This window comes from Rosa rugosa, chromosome 1 (genome assembly GCF_958449725.1).
Source record: "Rosa rugosa chromosome 1, drRosRugo1.1, whole genome shotgun sequence".
Lineage (NCBI taxonomy): Eukaryota > Viridiplantae > Streptophyta > Magnoliopsida > Rosales > Rosaceae > Rosa > Rosa rugosa.
In genome coordinates, this window is record NC_084820.1 from 19,035,475 (window position 1) to 19,051,319 (window position 15,845).

A 15,845-nucleotide genomic window follows, 5' to 3' on the forward strand; every position below is an offset into this window, starting at 1 on the left:
CCTCAATTTGAAGCATTGTTGAATTTCGTTTGCCTTCCCGGATTGCATTATATTACAGAGCTTGTTTCTGTGTTATAACTTACTACTATTTCAATCCTATCAACATTACTCTATGAACAAATTCTGTATCCTCCTTCCACCAGACCAGGCAGGGTTAGAATTGGGCCTCTGCATTTTGTACAAAGCTGCAAGTTTGGGTCTTTAACCGACGAGGAATTAAAGAATAAAACATCAGAGCTCACCAATTACTGTATTTTGAGGATGTACAAGGTCACGAGAAAAATTAGTACTGATTACTGAATATACAAGGGAAAGTGGTGATCAGGGAGAGTCATCATAAAGAAAAGAACGAGTTCTATGCTACAACTTTTCCTGGGCACTGTGCAGACTTTCACATTAACTCTCATTTACCTGAGGTTAGACTTGGATCTTGGTTCCATAATATAGGTACAACGAACTAGAACTACATTCTGCAAGTCAAGTGTTAAAGTGTTAAAACGTTCTAACTACCCTCTTTCTTCTCTTCTTCCTCCAATCCTAAAACCCCGGCTCTTTGCATAAAGTCATTAACCAAAAATAAATCAACTGCCAAGTTCACCTAGAGAACCCCCAACAATGCTAGATATATGTACAATAGTGGAAGAAGAGAGGGTTGAGAAAGAAAAAAAATGAGGGAAGAGAAGGGCTGATAACATGAGACTGCTTGGGGTTAATGGAGCCAGAAAAATTCCACATTGTAGTAGTAAACGAAGGCATGTGGGAAAGTGTAAGGTTTCAATACTGTGACACCCGCATACTACATATCAGGACCTTGTTTCAATGGGCTGTATCATATGGTGGAGATCGACCAGCAAATCGATGTACTATTCAATCCATCCTGTGCAGAAGACAAATTCAATTTAGAAATATAATAAACACGTGGCTATACAATTAAAAAATGATATAAGTTTATAGGTTCAATAACCGGTCAGATTTACAGAACACTGTTTTTTAGCATATCTTTTCTTTTGTGGAAAAAGGAAAACAAGGAAGATGACTCATCTGTTTCCCAAAAATGATATAAGTTTATAGGTTCAATAACCGGTCAGATTTACAGAACACTGTTTTTTAGCATATCTTTTCTTTTGTGGAAAAAGGAAAACAAGGAAGATGATGCTAAGATGCTATCATGACTCATCTGTTTCCCATAAGTAGGACTCATAATAACAGAACTTCCTTCCCCCCCCCCAAAGATAAAGGTTGGAGAACAGATAGACAACCCCCATAACTTTTTGTTTTATTTAAGAAACACGATAGCCCCCATACAATTTTAAAGAAAAAAAAAATTACCAGCATAATTAGCTGCTAGTACCTTGTTCTGCTTGTCAAAAATCACCAAGAGATGAAGCTGGTAGGCAGAGTTTACTATAAGGCAAAGCTTGTGTTACCTAGTGCCTGGATATGATGTTCGCAAATCTTGAGGATGTTTATCAAGATTACCAAACAACGAACTAGGCCTGCCAGCGAACCAGTGCTCACTACTTGTCCTCATCCTCATAAATGCCGAAGGGGAATGGTCATGAGACATTAAGTAGAAGGAGCGCTCCTCCCTGCAAAAAGACTGAGCCATATCCGAATGTCCCTGGGGGGATGACCTCGAACCAAAGTCCTGAGTTTGCTGAAAGATACAAGATGATCTAGAATACGATTGCCCCATGCCAGGAGATTGACCAAAAGAAGTATGTCTGCTGCCGTAACCTAAATCTGGTGACTGCTCCCTTGCAGAAAGGCCAAGTCGGGGAGTTGTGGCCCCATCTTCTATTGTGATTCCCTGCTTAACTGCAAGATCCAAGACCTGTCTTTCATCAAGTCCTAATCCCATCAGCAAGTCCCACATGTTTTTCAGTGCTTCCCGTTGGTTGTTAATGACTTGATCCCTCATTGCCATTTCAAATTGAAGCTCAGCATTAGCCATTCCCTATGAGTAAAAGAGCAAAATTGTTAGGCCAAAAGAAAATCCATAGCAATACATTTGAACCCTAGACATTGTGCTTTTAAAAATCTAGGTTTGGTAAACCAATGCCACTCATAGGACAACCATTATTTTTCCTTGCATTTGTAACCAAATACCTGTATAACATCTTCACCTATCACCTTGATTGATATTTACAACCTTTTATATTCAATTGAAAACAATTGCTTCCAACAACCTTTTATACTTTGCCAGGTCAAATATAAGTCTATTCAGCATTGCTTTACTATCAACTCACCAATAGCCTGTGTTGGCTAAGAATGCGCAAGTAAGTTTTGTTGCCATTGTTACTGATGGCCTCCTCAATCATATGTTGAAGTTGGTATCTATGCTTCTCATTTGCTTCGATTTCCTGCAAAACATAATGTTGGTAATGAGATCAAAAGCGAACAAATGTTGTACTGTTTATGAGTCTTAGTACAAACAGAGATATTACCGTCTGGTAAGTGACACCAGCTTCATCATTCTCACGAATGTTATCTAAAATGATTTGCCGTCTTGCTCTTAAAGCCTCTACTACTTCTCCATCTTTTTCAAGAGCCTGAGATACAGAATAAGTAATCCAGCATTAGTTTTTTTCTTTTCTCTCGTCTTTTTGACAAATCCACAATCCTTACAAAGCTAGAGGTAAGGGAGGGAAAACGAGTAATCCTAGAATTAAGTCCACCAAGTAAGTTCTGTCTTTTGAGGAATATAACCATAGGATTTTGTCAGCAGTATCCAAAGGTGAGATGGATTCTAGGTGCTAAAATTGCAGGATAAAATTTACTCATAAAGTAACATTATAAATGAGACATTCTGACATGTTGTTTTGCTATAGCATCGTCAAGCTGTTGTAGTTCAGTGCGGTTACGACGGTTGGTTTCCTCAAGCTCAAATGATGCCTTCTGTAGGTTTATTCTTTCCTGAACATTTTCACTGGTTTCATGGCTCAAAATATTCAACCAAGAAAGCTCATCGTCTGCAGCCTTCTCAACTGGTTTGACACTTAGTTGTGATTCCTTTTCAGCTAGTTCTTTTTTCAAACGGCCAACCTCAACCTGTAATGTAAAATATGTTATCTCCCAGAAAATATAGAACTCTTAAATAAATTCCAACAGATAAATTTAATTCAACCGCTTACCTGAAGACTGTCAATCATTTGTTGGTAGTCTGATACATGTGTATCAACAGTGCCAATGTTTTTCTACAGAGGAAACAAAATATCATTTCCTGTATAACAATCTAATTCTAACTCATGATAAACCACCAGAAAAGAACATTTTTGACACACAAACTACTGCCGGAAAAATGTACAGAAACCCATTGGAAAGCTACATACAACCAGTCTCCTGTGCAATACAAGTGGAAGCTGATCCACAATGTCACTTATAAGAGAAAAATTTACTAGCTAATTATGAAATGAGACATGGATAGCATGATAGTTCATTTAAGCTATGATAGAATGAGAACTATATATATATATAGTCCAACTGGAACATTACTTAGGTTCAAACCACTGCAAGCTGCAAATAACTACCATAAACGTGTTTTCTTGAGTTAAACTGAATATGTCTAGATGAATATTTCTCTCACCTGGATGTGTGTCTTTATCTCCTTTGCTCGATCAGCATACTTCAAAGTATTCACAGTGTGATGATACTGATTGTCAACAGGGGATACAGTAGCAACCATGACTGTCTGAGAATTACCACTCAGACCATCTTTGAGTATTCGTGTCAATTTGCTGCAAAAGTAATTACATTAACTATTGTAGCTAGGAAGGCAGCAAGAAAATAATTACTATTAGGTACCTAACTTTTCACAAGAACTAACAAATACCTGTTGCGATAAGGTACATAAGCAAGACCCTTCTTTTGCTGTTTCCCCAGAGCATTTATGCAGTTTGCTAAGGCAAGAAGTGAACGGTTAATATTGGCACCATCCCTTAACTTTTGGCCTCCATTGTTTGTTTCAGAAGCACGTTCACTGCCGGCAAGATCCACAAGAGCGAGTTTGCCTCGCATGATTTGATTCCGGTACTTATTTTTCTGCTTTCTTTTAATTTTTATTTCCAGCACTGCATGCGATCTGTTTACAGGGGAGACAACTTTGTGAGGATGCAGAAGGTTACATCAAATTTGACAAATTTAACGTGGTGTTGATGATGGTGTGAGGTGAAACTATAAAAGAACTTCTAGTAGTACTAGTAGCAGCACCTATTACTTTAAATAGTTTGTTACTCATAATGTAAATTCTGGTGAAATGCAAATCCAAATGTAGAATTTCCACCATTAGCTGACTGCAGATCAGAATAGTCTATTGCTATTTGATGAGCACAAGTTCACGACTTGAGTACCCATTTTACTATTTCGAAAGAGTTATACATGTGAAACCAAACACCTACCTACAGAATGATTCATATAACCTGTTGAACAGCACTTCAACCTAAAAGCTCTACATCTCTTGGCATTCAAGTGAAAGTTAAAAAAAAAAAAAAAAAAAGGACAACACTAGTTGCATGTCCAAGTACGCAAGGAATTTAAGGATTCAACCTACCGAGAAGATGTTGCATTAGCCTCCGTGCTTTCAGTTTTCCGTCGGCTATTCCCCACGTTTAAGAGTTCAAGGATCTTATCAGCTGACTGAACCTGAATTAGTGGCACATGTCATAAAGGATCAGCGAAAATTCTGCCCATAGTACAGACATTGTTACCCATTGAAATAATACATACTGTTGCTTAATGTAATATAAAAACCAAATTATTTTAAGAAAAAAATTTGATATATAAGGCAGAATGGCAGATTGACAACACTTGTGGAAAGTTAGATGGGATGCAACTAAGTGGCCAAGTGTGGACCTTTATACACCTCAGGCCAGCAACAATGATTCCTTGCTCTGGATCCTCTCTGAGTTCCAAATGGCCGGATGACTTTTCAAGCAAATCATAGATAACCTATATTTGATGAAATTAGAATATTTACACATTTATCTAAGAGAATAGAGGTAAAGCTTAATAAATTAAATTTTCATAACACACTGCATGACCCACTTCGTTATAGACTTCAAGATAGGAGCAGGTAACTTCAAATTCATCAGAGCTCTTGTCCTTTTTTATCAGATCAAATATTGTATGCAAACTGAGAACCATGAGCCCGGGATCATTTTGTGTCCCCACCATTGTATATGTTTTACCACTGAAACCAGAAAGACAAAGATGTAAGACATGATGGAGAATATTTATCAAGTCATCAACAATGCAGATGACAAAAAAGCGTGGTGAAATCACAAAATCAGAAGAATACTTGCACATTGGACATTGACCTCAGAACTCAGACAAATACTCCCAAAAAGCAAATTAGTCACACATGCAATGAACAGTTATTTGAGCATAAACGCAAACTATCACAGCTCATATGGAGAGCATAAAGATGAAAATGAAACACACGAATACATGTTCTTAGTACCTTCCGGTAGAACCATACGCAAACACAGTTGCATTGAGACCATGAACAACCCCAGAGATCACGGACGATATGCATTTTGTGTAGACATCCTGTACACATATATAAAAACACAGTTAGACGAATAACTCCAATCACAGCTACCAGAAAAACAACAACTACATCTTCTGTGGTTTACGCTAAATTTCTAGAATCAATTTACCAAATTAGTACAGTCAGGATCGAATGCATGATCAAAGCAATACTTCTTCTCCTTGGTTCGATTCTGTATCCTCTCCAGGTAGTCCTTGGACAGATCAGGATCCAACACAAGCACCTCCTACACCGAAAACTCCAAACAAACATCACTAAACTGTTCAAATTTCCACAAATCAATACCGAAAACCACCGGAAACAAACCTTATTTTCAATCACTTTAACAATGTCGCGGCCGCGCTCTCTCTCCCTGAACGGCCTGCATTTCACAGCAACCTGTACCAAACCATCAATTTTGAAGCCAAACGGTTTTTTTTTTTTTTTTTTTTTTTGTTGTTGACAAAAATAGAAAAACGAAAGTCAAAATCACCGACCGTTAGTGTAGTGGCTTTCTTGGCCGCCGGAGCTCTAATACTCGGCATGGCTGATCAACATCGATTTCCAGCACCGACACAGCTTCGGCAACCAAAACTTAACCCTAACCCCCAAAGAGTGATGAATGTGGTTCTCCGTTTCAGAATGCGAAGGCTAATAAGGTCATTTGCTTCAGCTCTTGCCGCATTCAACGACGCGTTTCGGAGTTTGGAGAGGAGAAGACAACAGAGAGAAAGAGACAAGCAAATCTTCGTGGAGCTGGGGCAAAGATTCGCTGCTTCGCCGGCGTATCGGACAGAGCTGAGACTCTGATAGAGAGAGAGAGAGACTAGTTTAAGTCATGTAATAAAAATGGGGAAGGGCCCTACACTGCAACTAGGCGTTACTGAATTGTTAACGCGGGTAGTGAGAAACCGGTGAGGATGTGGAAGAGGCGTGGGCAGATCGTGACCGTTGGTTTTTGCCACAAATGATGATGTTTTTTTTTTTTGAAAAGCAAATGATGATGTTTTTATGATTGGGAAAAGTGGGTTTGGGTCCTTTTTTTTGGGTTGGACAAAACTAGAAAGGGGGAAAGCCATGTGAATGGGGGATGGCAACCTTGTCTTCAGTTTTGCGTACACCGGTGGGAAGTGGGAAAGTCTATTGTCCTCCATACCTCTTCTACATACATAGATAATTTCGATAAGGATTGAGTTCAGCTCGTGTTCGGCTTGTTTCTGTTATCGAGCCGGCCGAGTTCATAAAAATAAGAAGTCGTTGCCAGTATAGAACAAAAATAGTCGTTGAAACAATAAGCTAAACCTCATTAAAAAGCTTGAGATCATATCTTTTTATGAATAAATTAACTAAAGTTTAGTTTGAGTTCGAGAGTTGAGTCAATTGAGCATAATTTATTGCTTTTTAGCTCGACTTCATAAAAATAAGAAGTCGTTGCCAGTATAGAACAAAAATAATCGTTGAAACAATAAGCTAAACCTCATCAAAAAGCTTGAGATCATATCTTTTTATGAATAAATTAACTAAAGTTTAGTTTGAGTTTGAGAGTTGAGTCAATTGAGCATAATTTATTGCTTTTTAGCTCGACTTCATAAAAATAAGAAGTCGTTGCCAGTATAGAACAAAAATAGTTGTTGAAACAATAAGGTAAATCTCATCAAAAAGCTTGAGATCATATCTTTTTATGAATAAATTAACTAAAGTTTAGTTTGAGTTCGAGAGTTGAGTCAATTGAGCATAATTTATTGCTTTTTAGCTCGACTTCATAAAAATGAGCCGAGTAAAGCTAATTAATTTGAGCTCAAATTTAGCACATTCGGCTCGATTCCGCAAAAATGAGTCGAGTCAGGCTATTTAGTTTGAACTCAAACTCAATCCATATATTAGAAAATTGAGCTCCAAGTTGATCAAGTTTTTTTTTTTAGAATTAATACAACTTGAGGCCTTGAGCTCAGAGCTTAGAATCTATGTGAGGCGAACTTGAACACCTTTTTATTTGGCTCGAATCGACTTGACTCGACTCATTTAATATACAAGCACAGGGTATGGGGTGAGCTTTCGTTGTTTTTTTTTTTGGGCATTGGTGAGCTTTCGTTGTTGAGTGGGGTTTCCAAGAAGCCGAAGTGTAAAAAAATAAGATTAATTGTTTGTCATTAGTGCATTGCATGTATCATGCATGCGATTGGTATTTGATATATACTAGTTAATACTAGAAAATTGGTTTGGTATTAATAAAACTGAACAGACCTGAGTATATATACAAAAGTGTTGAAGAGATTTGATTCTTTTTCGTTTTCTATTTATTGCTGGAGTTTCAGTACTGTATGATTAGTTTTTAATTAGTACTTATTAGGTACAGTGGAGGAATCAATTAAATTTAAAATTGATGTCCTCAACCCTAATATGTCAGGAACAAGTGCAGCTGGTTCTGCTAAGAAGCTCCTTCATTGTCTGTTTTTGTTCTATATAGTATATACACAGGTTCCTTTTTGGAACTAAATGTGAATACCAACAAGAACAGTATCCAAATCTTGGATTATTAGCTTCTTTCTTTCAAATTACTGTAGTTTGGTACCTCAATCTTTGCGTTTGATAGGGTTAGGGTTTCCTTTGTGTCTGATGAGAAAGCGATTATGTTATGAAGATCTCATTTTGCTATGAAAGAGGTAAGATTGTAAATCGGTTCGATATTATCGGATTAAAACAAGCAAGTCAACCTCAAGCAAATGCTCATTAAACATAGCTAATCCAGTATTATTTCAATAAGAAATACACATGATGACCACTCTTCTAAGCGTCACAATAGTCATTACCTAAACAATATCATAATTTTTTATTATTATTTTGTAACAATGAAGCACATTTAGAAATTCACTCAAGAAATCCTATATTGAACACAACTTTGAACTTAACCACACACCTAGCCGCCAACTATGGCTCAGTCCGGCTGCAAAGGCATACATGAGAATATGCAAGAAGCTCCCTGAAAGAAGATATAGCAAACTCATTCAGCTGGAGCAACCAAAACTACTTGTTTTCCGACATTACGACCACTAAAGAGCCCTACAAGAGCAGCCGGACCACTCTCGAGGCCTTCAACTATATCTTCCAGATACACTATTTTTCCTTCTCTGATGTAAGGCAACACCATGTCCAAGTACTTGGGATAGAGATGGAAGTAATCGAAAACAACGAAGCCTTCCATACGAATCCGATTGTAGATGAGAGAGATGAGATTGCTAAAGCCTTGTGGTTGATTGAGATTGTAATGTGAGATCATTCCACACACGGCAATATGGCCATGAGGTCTCATGTTGAGAAGGACTGCATCCAGCATTTTACCACCAACATTCTCGAAGTAAATATCAATGCCTTTTGGGAAGTACCTGCAGGGTCAGAATCGAACCATGGTATATTTTATAAATTCATTTTGCGTGTTGTTATGATATTTCGGCGTATGTCCAAAACTACGTTGCTTTGGAGTGTGGGGAAATCCACTGACCTTTTCAAAGCAGCATCAAGGTCTTGCTCTTCCTTATAATTGAAAGCCTCATCAAACCCTAGCTTGTTCTTTAGTAGATCGACCTATAGAAAGCGAAACAATGAACGCACTTCAACAGACTTCAGCTTGCAAAACAAACACAAATGCAAAACTTCTTTTGACAATGATTTTACAAAGTAACAAACCTCTATATATGCATATGAACACAATAGTTAATATTGTAGCTCACCTTCTCTTTGCTTCCGACACTTCCAACAACATAGCACCCCATCAACTTTGCAAATTGCCCAACAAGCTGACCAACAGCACCAGCTGCTGCAGAAACGAACACAGAATCTCCTCTTTTAGGCGAGCACACTTCATGGAAACCGACAAAGGCAGTCATACCCGGCACACCTAATTGGAAAAGGAAAAGAAGGAGAAGAGTCATTCAATTCACAGTGAAAGACACGGTCATCTCTCATGATTCCTGAAATGAACAGTATATATATTAACATATATATATACCAAGAAGTCCAGTATAGTAGGAAAGGGGCACGTCAGTGTGGTGGATCTTGAAGAGTTGTTCTGGTTCTGTGATGAGACTATACTCTTCCCATCCGGTTGTTCCCCAAACCAAGTCACCTTCCTTAAACTCCGGATGCCCGGAATCCAAGACTTTAGCCACTCCAAATCCACTCAATGGCTGCAGGAATTAATGCATCAGTAATTGCTGTGTGTACGTTTAAGCTTCAGTATCCAACTTTACATCTACATTAATCGTTTTCTTTCTTTTCTCTTTGTTATAGACTAATAGGTTTATCTAACTCTTTTTAATCAGGGCAAATGTGCTCGATGAAGAAACACTCTTAGGAATTGTATCAGTCAAGTAACTGAGTGTATTGCCTTTTGGGATAGAACGTCACACAAAGTATAATTATCCCAAAGTGGATAAGTTTAGGACAACATATGTGAACATAATAAGGGGTAGACAAGACTTGGGCTTCCAACAAAACCCTCCCTGTCAGACCATCCTTCAGATTTCTTTCCCTCTTCAATTCTTCATCTTATGTTTAGTTCTCTTTAGTCATTATCTATTTTTACACCAGTCGTGTTGATTCTTCACAGAGACTACGGTCTATCACCAAAATCCATACAAAGAAAAAGAAGCTTGAAACAGGGGAAGACGAACCCAAACTTTTTTTTTATTTTTTAAATTAAATAGAGGATTATGCGATATTAGTTCCTCTGCGACAGCCGATTTGGGGTGACTGACACCCACCCACAATCTCGAAAGAAATGGGGCCATCGCAACCGGGAACCCACCGCCCGTCCCTCTATTTTATTTTATTATTAAAAGAAAAAGAAAAAATCACAAGAAGAAAAATGGGGACAAGAACCAAAACCTCTCTAAGAACAAAATGAAATAAAGTACTCAAAGTGAGCACTGAGTTAAAATAGTTACAGACTGATGAATATAGCAACCATGCAGCAGAAAACATGTTTGCATGAAATCTATCAAGCACCCAATTTCATTTATATATATACTCCTAAGAACTAAGCAGATCGAAAAGACTCAAGAAATCCAAGACAGAGTGAGAGTCTCAGAGCTTACAGAGCCAGGGGTGAAGGAAGTGAAGACACTAGAACCTTCAATTCGCCCCATTCGAATCCTCAAATAAGGGTCACACGCCAAGTAAAGGTTCTTGACTAGCACCGCGACTGAGCCCTGTGGAACCTTGAGCTTAATGGTACTACTGTCTGTCACGTACATGTCCGACTCTTTGGGATTGCCAGTCACATAGTCCCTGAATATCACCTGCTTGTTCCTCATCACTTCCCCCTCACCACTCGCCATTGCTGAACTGGATAATCTGTCTCTGTTCCTTAGCACACTTAGAATACAATTAGGCTTATCAATTAAGTTTCATTTGTTTCTAACTGTGTAATTTTGAGGTTTAAGGGTAGGACACGTGTATCTGCACTTGACTTTTTGCTCAAGAAAGCTCGTCCTGGTATCATAGACAAGTGAGGCACGAAACTAGAGAGGGGATGGGTTGAGCTGCAACCCACCTCGATAAATTTTGTGGAAAAAGTTTTTTTTTTTTTTTTTTGAGGGGAATGAATTAACTTCATTGACATCAAATGTTATTACATTCAGAGATTATAAGGTCCTCCACACTTGGAGGAGATACAGTGAAGAAATTCAAAGAAAAAGAACCATGTTTGGCCTCTTGAGCGAGGGTGTGAGCAACCCTGTTTGCACTACGGTGAACATAACGAACCTGGGCATAACAAGAAGCCCTCAACAACTCCTCAAGATCATGCACCAAGAAACCCAGCTCAGACCAGTTTAAGCTAGAGCTCCCAATTGCAGTGACCAAATCTTGGCAATCTGTTTCCACCATTAGGGGAACAAAATGGTGGGCAACTGCCAGCTCGACCCCATACAATAAAGCAAGGAGCTCCCCATGCCTAGCTGAGTTTGAGACCAAGACAGAGTGCCTGAATCCTCCTAGACAAGAGCCACTGAAATCTCGAAAGATCCCACCCACCCCAGTACAACCTGTAACACTATCAAAAGCAGCGTCAACATTAAGTTTCACCAAGCCCACATGAGGCTTCTTCCACAGCTCGTGCCGTACCGGCCTTGGTACCATTGTTGAAGCATGAGCTACCTTATATTCCTCCCACCAACCTAGAGTAATGGGTACCACTTCAGAGGCAGGTTTAACATCCCCATCCCACACTTTTGCATTCCGATTCCTCCATATAGCCCAAATAATCATCAAAAGCGTAGCAAAAGTAGTGGAAGATTGGGAAAAAGAATAGACTAACCAATCAATGATACTTGTTGCCTGAGTTGAAGATTGAATATGAGCTAATTGAAGAAACGACTCTGCATGGCTGCAATCACGAAGGGCATGAAGGGGGGATTCAATCTCTTCATCACAGAAAGGGCATTGGGTATCTAAATCAATACCGCGTTCACTGAGCCTACTTCTCGTGGGAAGAGTATTTGAGGCCGCTCTCCATACACAGATCTTAACTTTGCCAGGGACAGGAGCTTGCCAGAGTTGCTTCCAAAGCATGGCACTAGGATTTGATGGCCCTGGTAGCTCCTCCAAGACTCTGCTCCTTGCCACATGATATGCTGATTTAACGGTGAAGACACATTTCTTGTCACCACTCCAAATCCAACGATCATTATGAACTCGAGCACTAAGAGGTAGAGCTATAATTTTCTGAACAATATGTGGAGGAAACAACTCAGTAAGAAGAGAAAAGTTCCACGTACCGGGAGACGATAAGAGATCAGAAACTAGCTGAAACCTCGGAGTATAGAAAGGCTGCAAATTCTCATTCAGTAACCAAGGATCAGTCCAAATACTAGTGGACCTGCCATCCCCAATATGTCGTCGAATACCAGCCCTCAAGATATCCTGACCATGAAGTATGCTACGCCAAGCAAATGAGGGAGACGACCCCAACTCAGCTTCCCAAAAATTACAATGAGGGAAATAAATTGCTTTCAACAGTTTAGAAGTTAGCGAGAGTGGATTTTGAATTAATCTCCATCCCTGCTTTGCTAGCATGGCTAGGTTGAAAGCAAATAAATGTCGAAAGCCCATACCTCCACAGGCTTTAGGTTTACAGAGTTCATCCCAAGCACGCCAGTGCATACCTCTCTTTTCATCAGAACTGCCCCACCAAAATTGGGCGCACAATTGATGAAGTTCCTGAATTAAACTTTGAGGAAGCAGATAACAATTCATAGTGTAAAGAGGCATTGCCTGAGCAATTACCTTTATTAGAATCTCACGCCCAGCCGCACTAAGCAATTTAGAACGCCAACCGGTAAGTTTCTTAGACAGGTTGTCTTTGATATAGGCAAAGGTGCCATGCTTAGAGCGTCCCACAAGTGTAGGTACCCCTAAGTATTTCTCATGTTTCTCTACCAACTGAACACTAAGAGTAGTTGCCATAGTTTGTCTCATGTGGGGGAGAACACTACCACTGAAAACCACATTACTTTTCTGTAGGTTGATCTGCTGCCCTGATGCCCTTTCATAAATGTTCAAAATATTACGAATCAAAGAACAATCCTACGGAGAAGCATTAGAGTATAGCATACTATCATCTGCAAACAAGAGATGACTAACAGAAGGAGCACCATCACACACACGTAGCCCTTGCCATTGTCCAGTAGCTACGGAATGAGAAATAAGAGCATAAAGGCCTTCAGCACAAAGTAGAAAAAGATACGGTGAAATTGGGTCACCCTGTCTTAATCCACGATGTGGTGTAACAAAACCCTTAGGAACTCCATTAATCAGGAAAGAGTACCTAACAGTAGATAGACAAAACATGATCAGCTCCACCCATTGCACATCAAACCCCATTTTGATCATGATCTTCTTTAAGAAATCCCATTCCAATCGATCGCAGGCCTTGCTGATATCCAATTTAAGAGCCATAAAGCCTTCCTGTCCTTTACGCAACTTATGCATATAATGAGCTAGTTCTGACGCAACTAGAGTATTATCTGAAATCAATCTGTCCGGTACAAATGCACTCTGCTGTGGGGAGATAATATCCGGGAGGAAAGATTTGAGTCGGTTGGCTAAAACTTTTGAGGCTATCTTATAAATGACATTGCATAGGGCTATTGGTTGCAACTGAGACATATGCTGAACTTCCTTTACCTTTGGGATAAGCACCACATGAGTAAAATTTAAATCATGAGGCATCTCTTTAGTAGTCAAGAAAGAGATAACTGCTCTACTAACTTCCATTCCCACCAATTCCCAATATTTTTGAAAAAAGAAGGGTGACATACCGTCCGGGCCAGGTGCCTTAGATGGATGCATCTGAAAGAGGGCAAGCTTCACTTCATCAACACTATATGGCGCCAACAAGGTCTGATTCATACTATCCGTAACTCTAGGGGTCAGAGTTTGTAGAACTAGGTCCTGAGCTTCCAGGTCCGGTTCTTTCCTGTCAAAGGTTTGTTGAAAGTACCTCAACACTACCGCTTCAACTTCTCCCGGAGTTTCCTGCCATACCCCATGCTCATCGAACAAACCTTTGATTTTGTTTTTCTGTTTGCGATTGGAAGCTCGCCGGTGAAAGAATTTAGAATTTCTATCCCCTTCCCTGAGCCAAATGGCCCGAGATCTTTGCCTCCAGAATGTTTCATCCATAGTTATCAGTTCATTCAGCCTTTGGGACAACCGAAGCTTTTCAGTTTGATCAGCAGGATCAAATGGTTTCTGAAGAAGCACATCTAGCTGCCTACGAACAGCTTCTAACTCTTCCCTTCGCCCCTTGAAAGTAGTTCGATCCCAAGCTAAAAGAGTGATCCCCGTGTCTTTAATTCTCCGGCATAACTGCACCATCGGACTACCATCTTGTGGTATCGCCGAAGCTTCCTCCACCGTCTGTGAAAAAGACTGATGAGAGCACCACATCTCTTCAAACCGGAACCTTCGTCTGCCACGAAAATGCACCGGTTGATCCTTTCGAACTTCTAACAATAAAGGCACATGATCTGATCTGCTTGGATGCAGATTAATAACTCTAGAGAATCCAAACTCTGACAGCCATGCAGGTGTAGACACACCCCTATCAAGACGTTCCTTTGTGTGTGCGTCACTCCAAGTAAAGAGTCCCCCTGTTGCCCCTAAATCTGCGAGATTGCAGTCCAGAAGGGCATGACGAAAGGCATCTATTTGTTGAAGACTCCGAATCCTTCCTCCAGATTTCTCCCATAACCCTAGGATCTCATTAAAATCACCTACCACCACCCACTTCTCCAACGAACGTCTGGCCAAAGAACGGAGGAGATCCCCAGATAAATGACGCTGACCGGTTTCCGGATGTCCGTAAAAGCCTGTGAAGCGCCACTGCACATCAGACGGCCCCTTCATATCAGCATCAATGAAAAAGTAGTTAACCGTTCGTACCGAAACAGATACAGAATCGTCCCATAGAAGAGCCAGACCACCAGATCGCTCAACCCGATCAAAATGAGCAATGTTTGGTAGCCCGACAGCCTTAGGGAGAGATTGGTGCTGTTTTTTTGGTGCAATGGGTTTCACTAAGAAAGGCAACATGCGCTTGGTGCTTCTGGAAGAGAAGTTTGAGAGCATGGCGAGTCCTTCGATTCACTATTCCTTGGCAGTTCCAGATCAGGATATTCATGGTCGCAAGAAGACTGAAAGTCTTCTCCCTCTCCGTCGTGTGTGGCGTATACAGAAACCCTAGAAACTAGGCGGTAACCTGGTTTCAAAGGTTTTGCTACTGTTTCGCAACCACGTATTATACTATGTTATTGTGGAAAAAGTATTTTAAGTACAGGTTTTATATAGGTAGTCGCCCTCTATAAAGTCAAAAATCTTCTCTCTTATTTTAATTAGTCTCTATGACTCTGTCCCCATTTCCCAGTTCTAATTTTTATCCAACTTATAGTCATCAATTAAGAAAATGGCTCTAAACTAAAGAGCTTTGGTTTAAATTTAGTAGCAGTTTTCACAAAAAATTAACTTCAATTTGCAGCCCACACGGTTTTTCAATTCTAGTTCCATCTTTGGGCAGATCCAGAAAAGTCTAATCCTATTCACACTTAATGCGAATGGTTTGTAAAATATTTTTACCAATCTTCATGTATTTCAAAGGACTGAGAGCTTGTGAGATTTTGGTGTATTTAGACCTAAGAATTGGATAAAAAACAGAGAACTGACGGAAAAAAAAAAATGCAGTTGGTCTACAGGTACAATAACTAGATTCATTTCCGGATTCGGGTTTCATCTACCTCTTAGTTTGCCAATAAAAGTGCAA

At 39.7% G+C, this 15,845-nt stretch overlaps 2 protein-coding genes across 2 annotated transcripts; both read right to left on the reverse strand.

Moving 5' to 3' along the window:
• Nucleotides 1-216: 216 nt before the first annotated feature.
• On the reverse strand, nucleotides 217-6,388 carry LOC133722562 (kinesin-like protein KIN-8B). Its single transcript, XM_062149446.1, has 15 exons — nucleotides 6,025-6,388; nucleotides 5,855-5,926; nucleotides 5,658-5,774; nucleotides 5,459-5,547; nucleotides 5,044-5,188; nucleotides 4,852-4,947; nucleotides 4,550-4,641; nucleotides 3,833-4,081; nucleotides 3,587-3,737; nucleotides 3,135-3,197; nucleotides 2,815-3,051; nucleotides 2,448-2,552; nucleotides 2,250-2,363; nucleotides 1,352-1,957; nucleotides 217-877 (listed from the first exon to the last, which is right to left on the reverse strand). Exons 1-14 carry the CDS (start codon nucleotides 6,070-6,072, stop codon nucleotides 1,424-1,426), a joined length of 2,112 nt encoding a protein of 703 aa, XP_062005430.1. The 5' UTR covers nucleotides 6,073-6,388; the 3' UTR covers nucleotides 217-877; nucleotides 1,352-1,423.
• A 1,912-nt stretch (nucleotides 6,389-8,300) lies between these two features.
• On the reverse strand, nucleotides 8,301-10,958 carry LOC133722619 (2-alkenal reductase (NADP(+)-dependent)-like). Its single transcript, XM_062149493.1, has 5 exons — nucleotides 10,621-10,958; nucleotides 9,534-9,711; nucleotides 9,256-9,422; nucleotides 9,027-9,109; nucleotides 8,301-8,910 (listed from the first exon to the last, which is right to left on the reverse strand). Exons 1-5 carry the CDS (start codon nucleotides 10,861-10,863, stop codon nucleotides 8,529-8,531), a joined length of 1,053 nt encoding a protein of 350 aa, XP_062005477.1. The 5' UTR covers nucleotides 10,864-10,958; the 3' UTR covers nucleotides 8,301-8,528.
• Nucleotides 10,959-15,845: the final 4,887 nt, after the last annotated feature.

Excerpts from the sequence above, each read along its gene's own strand:
- LOC133722562 (XM_062149446.1), bottom strand. The coding sequence starts at position 6,072 with ATGCCGAGTATTAGAGCTCCGGCGGCCAAGAAAGCCACTACACTAACG. Across the intron at positions 5,548-5,657 it reads ATCCTGACTGTACTAATTTG|GATGTCTACACAAAATGCAT; the intron begins GTAAATTGATTC and ends ATATGTGTACAG. Across the intron at positions 3,738-3,832 it reads TATGTACCTTATCGCAACAG|CAAATTGACACGAATACTCA; the intron begins GTATTTGTTAGT and ends TTACTTTTGCAG.
- LOC133722619 (XM_062149493.1), bottom strand. The coding sequence starts at position 10,863 with ATGGCGAGTGGTGAGGGGGAAGTGATGAGGAACAAGCAGGTGATATTC. Across the intron at positions 9,712-10,620 it reads CTTCCTTCACCCCTGGCTCT|CCATTGAGTGGATTTGGAGT; the intron begins GTAAGCTCTGAG and ends TAATTCCTGCAG. Across the intron at positions 9,423-9,533 it reads CTACTATACTGGACTTCTTG|GTGTGCCGGGTATGACTGCC; the intron begins GTATATATATAT and ends TTTTCCAATTAG.